General features: G+C 34.4%; 1 protein-coding gene across 1 annotated transcript; it reads right to left on the bottom strand.

Annotated features, from left to right (window-relative positions):
- Window positions 1–814: 814 nt before the first annotated feature.
- RNASET2_2 (Ribonuclease T2) lies at window positions 815–5,190 on the bottom strand (the record flags this gene model as incomplete). The annotated part of the gene is made up of 7 exons (XM_051208103.1): window positions 815–982; window positions 1,935–2,012; window positions 2,795–2,843; window positions 3,243–3,356; window positions 3,980–4,047; window positions 4,426–4,495; window positions 5,144–5,190. Coding segments are annotated over 7 exons (567 nt in total), but the record flags the coding sequence as incomplete, so codon positions are not given.
- Window positions 5,191–5,401: the final 211 nt, after the last annotated feature.

Genomic DNA, 5,401 nt, shown 5'->3' with positions numbered 1-5,401 from the left:
TAGGCGTACTGGTGTAAGTCCTAGGGATCACGAGATTGTTGGTATATTGAATGTTTGTTGTCGATTGCTTGTGATGCATATACTTGGATTCTTGCTGCCTATTTATTTTCCTGTGAAAAGAATCAAGGTTCTTGTGGTCGGGAGTGTTACGGGAGAGCTAAAGACATTCGACTGATTACAATCTATATATTGTATATTCTTAATTTTACTGCGTTTTTTTGGATGTATTTGTTTTACTGAACTTCCGAACTTATTTGTTTATATCATTATTTCGGACATTTCGGTTTCTCTTTGTCTTTGGTTTGGTACATGGGAGTTTTGCCCCATTAACCTGCAAAATTGAAGGTTTGTTTTGTAATTGTTATAATTATTGTTGTTAGAACGACATTTGGCCGACTATTTGTGAATTGCGAATAAACTTGTCATTTAAATTAGAGTTTGGTTCTGTTGTTAATATGGGTTCGTAATTTACAAGTAGATTGATAGTCCGTACTTCATTAACTGGAACGAGCAAAACTTGGACGTGAGAGATACAAAATGTGAAAATCATACGTAATACTTCGAATGTCCTACTCATTGACAGATGTTATAATGTAAGATCATTTGAAACAATAATGCGTTATCGCTGAAGCAATAACCGACATCATTTTATCGTCCAATGTGATGTGAACATTTGTGGGTTCTATCAATGATTGTTTGAAAGATGCATTCTGAGTATTATGTAATTATTCATATTCAAAGAATCAACGTAATTACCCCTCACTATATAGCCTGAAATGTATAGTCCACAAAAATGAAATAACAGAAACAGCAAACATGATTAATGCTTTTATTTTTCATCTTATTTTAAAGTATTACAAGGCAAATGTGGAAATGGAGGAAAAGTAAAATTAGTTGAACACTTGCTAATTGGTGGGCAGTTAATGGGTTGATGATCAGGATCCAAGCACATCCAAATCTCTTCCAGGCGTTGTACTCCTTTCTACAAAATTGGAAAGATGGTACAGCTTGGATTATATCAGCTCTCAGCCTATCAATGACAATAAATATTTCGGTCAAATCCATATATTGGGATGATTGCATCTTCAAAACATAAACATTGTACATAATTCGTAAATGCAAAATGTTTACGAATTGTTATTACACATATAACGTGTAAAATTTCTACGATTTCTGCATTCGATTTAAGGAGTATCTATTTATTATAAACGAAGAGAAATAGTGGCTAGCAGTGTAAGTCAGCACGCTCAATGGGACTACCCAGCTGGAAGTACATGCATCTCAGAGTTAATAATCTCTCCAGGTATCGAACCTTATTGTTTTCGCTTCAAACACTCACGTTATCCACTTAGATACTGAATCTCGATAGCCACCTGTCTGTGCAATCAGGTGAAGTTTAATATCACTTGCTGTTGTTTGCATACAATCCTAGTCACTATCAATCTTTGTTTATAAAGCTTGTGAGCTAAGACAATATCGAGTCAATCCCCATTGGATGCATATATTTTACAATTAGAGATTGATCAATTGAAGTACTAAACAACAACGAGATGATATAAGGAAACAATACGATATGAATATCTAATAACTGTTATGTAATGTTGCTCCATATTAAATAGGAGGTCAAACCTTTATCCGTCACAAACCACTGTAGAATTTTTGTTGTTTACTCATTGCTTGACTGGCGTCAAGATTCTCTGAAGATCGTGTAAAAGGTTGTGAATGGGTTTAGGTTTGTCGACCAATGATTTTACTTTATATAGTTTAGTCTTTTGTGTGAGTTTCACTTTTTATCTAACTACGTTCTGGTTAACAATTTACTCAAACACAATCTACCAGTTATGCAACAACGTGAAAATTCGAATGGTACGATGAGAAAACGTTTTTTGTCCACATCTGAAATGGGACAGATTACTGATTACTGTTACACTTACCTGTCCTTTCTTATCGGTGCAATATAAAGAAACATTGTGTCGAAATTCACTCTCGAAAATGTCTTGTAATTTTCGTGTCTGTGCAATTTAAAATAATAATTCATTCATAATGTGAACGAAAAATGTTGATTTAAAATGCTTTAGGAACAATAATTAAAAGTAATAAAGCTGGTTAACGAAGTGAAGCGATACCAGAATTAATTGCCAATAAAATCGTGGGGATATTAGACACAAGTGAGAAGAGAGGGTAATGTTTTCAAATGTGAGATAGTAGAGGCACACATGGGCGGCCAGACGCTGAAGCCCATTCTCTGCATGTTAAAATAGTACTACTGCCAGAGGTTTACAGTTAACTTGGTGAAAAGACGAAAGCTTTCAACATTTGTTTAAAGACTCTAAAGCACTTTGTTTCGTAAACTAAAAGTCGTTTACCTAGAATAGTAACAAATTTAGCGTTCCTGCCCGTTAATCATCGAAGTTCTAAATCTTTGTTTTGTTAACTTTGAAGGACGTCGACATTCTATTCATTCAGTGATCACATGATTTTAATGTATTCTATCACCGTGAAACCATTCCTATCACTTTAAATAGTTAGTAGTTACTTCTTGGAGTCAGCCCAGTATGCAAGAATATCTCCTATAAGTTCAATAGAAATTCGTTATTTCACAGTGAACGTTGACATGGTTGATTATTCAGTGACATATTCCCCTTCTTCATTCTGCTCATACATATTAAAAGATGCGGTCGATGTCTGAACTGACTGACATCCAAGCCACTATATAATGGAGCATACATGATAGTGTGACCGACAGATTCGGTTTATTTTCTCAGGTTATTTATCAATTGGTGAGCTAACTTACTTCATATTGTTGGGAAACATGTGGTATGATCCCATGTTTTTTTAAAAATCTGAAATAAAAGAAGAAAAATGGAGAACAAAGGCACGAGATTAGGTAGTTTAATTTAACAAATATTCACTTGCACAGTAACATATAACATCCAGTTCTTACTCATCAGACAATGATCGATTGAACAACCGATAGGCATATCAAATTATATGGTCTCCTTAAGTTTATAATTGCAGCTAACTCAAAAGCCTCAATCCAGTCAAAAAAAGCATCCAAGCGTTTACCTATAAGGCATAACACATCTATTCATAGTTATTATGATACGTCTGTTTCACGGGTTGATCGGAATTGTGAAGTGATCAATTTACCTAACTACACTTCAAATCGGCACTGAGACGCACGATTTTAAACGTTTTTCTAGATATGTAGGCATGATTTCATTACAACATGGATCACATACTCCAGTATATTGAACCTCTTCATCAGATTAAGGCCAAACTCAAAGTACCCATGCTGATTTTTTATTTTGGGATCCTCATGCACGCACATACCATGTTTGGAGAATTCATGTTTCCTAAAAAGGAACACAGTTGAAAACACAAGATAATGGCTTATTACTGACTTCAAAAACTAATATCGTCATTTTATTATTTGTTAAAAGTTCAATAGTTTGAAACATGTGAAAGTTGAAAGTTCAGCACAAAGTGTCTTATCATTTGTTAATTGAGTTTTGTGTGATAATTTACTCACGAAACCTGTACACTATTGAAATCTGTACGACGACACATTGAAAATAGGAACGACAACATGGTAGCTTCTAACAAATTTAATTTAAGAAAGCAATACGAGAAGATTTTTGTCACTGTGGTCGTACTCATCGGTAAACAAAGCATATCGTCGATAATTGATTACTAGTTGCAGATCATTCTGCTTCCTACACAATATACATTTTTACGTGGAGTTCATTTTCCGAGCCAAAATATTATCACTGCACACGTTCGTCTTTCAAACACATACCAACTTAGCAATTATCAAACGTTCTCATTCGTCTATTGATATTTGCATCTATGGAGTGTGATTGTAATACCGGTTATATTGGGGAATACGCTCGTCAATCTATATCGTCAAGTTGACATCAAACGTTGTGTAGTCGCCGAAAGAAATATTCGATTAATGAAATATTATTGGATATCTTACCAAAATGATTCTGGTTTGCTGTAGTCTTTCAAACTCGGCCACAGTCTTTCTAGGTCTTTAAGTAGATCCTGAAATAGAATCAGAGAATAAACTTATAGAAATGTTTCAGTGAGTGATTGAAACAAAACAGTTATGCAAACAGGCTGGTTTAAACATTTTCGATATGCAAATAATCTATGTTGGCAGCATTATTCTAAGATTTTAAATTTCGTCCCCCCTATTTGTGATGACAATCGCTCATAGATATGAAAGCGATCCATCTTCAGCATTATCTGCTCAGAGCAAATGGCTATTAGCTCAATGACTACCAGTCAACGGCTGATTCGAACGCCGTATTTTGCTTGAAAATTTTACCGGATAGTTGATCAACAACCGAATGCACACAGATAATCAATAGGAGGTAGAGAGAACATAATTAAAATAGCTGAATTTTGGATCTCACTCACCTGTATTTTTGTAATATTAAATTGTTCCTTTGGTTTACAGTGAGGATCTTTGTCAAGCAAAATTTTGGGCCTGAAATTGATGATATACATAATACATTACAATTAACCGAATATTTACATTCATTTACTGAATTATATATTTCGGAAACGTGGTCACCCATATTTGTCGCTAAACAGCTATAGTGTCAGTGTGAAATGTGTGCATCATTCGGAATAAATATAACTTTGTAGTTCAAAGGCCTACATATAAGTGATCATTTAAGTCCTATCAACAGCATTATATTGTATCGCAGCATGCAGTATTGTTGATATGGTGGTCATAAATCTTACTGTTCAGCTGTGAAACAGTGAAACGTAGACCATATAGTAATGTGATGCGGATCAATGGGCTCCACAATGTGAATTCATTAAGCCGCATAGGCTCATTGAAAACGATAGAATAATCGTCCGCAGTAACATGATGACACTACATTGTAAATATTACAATAAATGTCTCCAGCAATGCTGTTTGAGATGAGTATTCAGGAATGAAATGTTGAAACATGTAGGCGTTTCGGATGAGCTCGTATTATAATAAAATCGCTGTGATTGTCATTAGATGAATCATAGCTGGTTGACAGTTCATATGGACGATTTTCAATCATTTTCCATCATTTTGGCTGTATACATTGGAAAGCATTACAAACACATATATTTAATAAATGTAAAGTAATCTTACCACAACCCATGTATGGTGAAATTATTTAATACTTTCGGTAGAGGAAGCTAAAAGAGAGAATTCCAAATAATTGTTACACTACTGAACAAAGATGTATGTCAACATAATATATGCTGAAGCATATCGAATGAGATTCAGATGACTAGATAATTTCCAGAAGTGAGATAAGTTGTTTCGGTCAGTTGCCTTGAAGAGCTGACCCTTGATATACACTTGAAATTACCCATATCTCACATAGCATAATTGAACACTGAAATT

The sequence above is a fragment of the Schistosoma haematobium genome, chromosome 1 (genome assembly GCF_000699445.3).
Source record: "Schistosoma haematobium chromosome 1, whole genome shotgun sequence".
Classification (NCBI taxonomy): domain Eukaryota; kingdom Metazoa; phylum Platyhelminthes; class Trematoda; order Strigeidida; family Schistosomatidae; genus Schistosoma; species Schistosoma haematobium.
The sequence above is the reverse complement of the archived record's forward strand: the minus strand, read 5'-3'. Positions and strand labels throughout refer to the sequence as shown.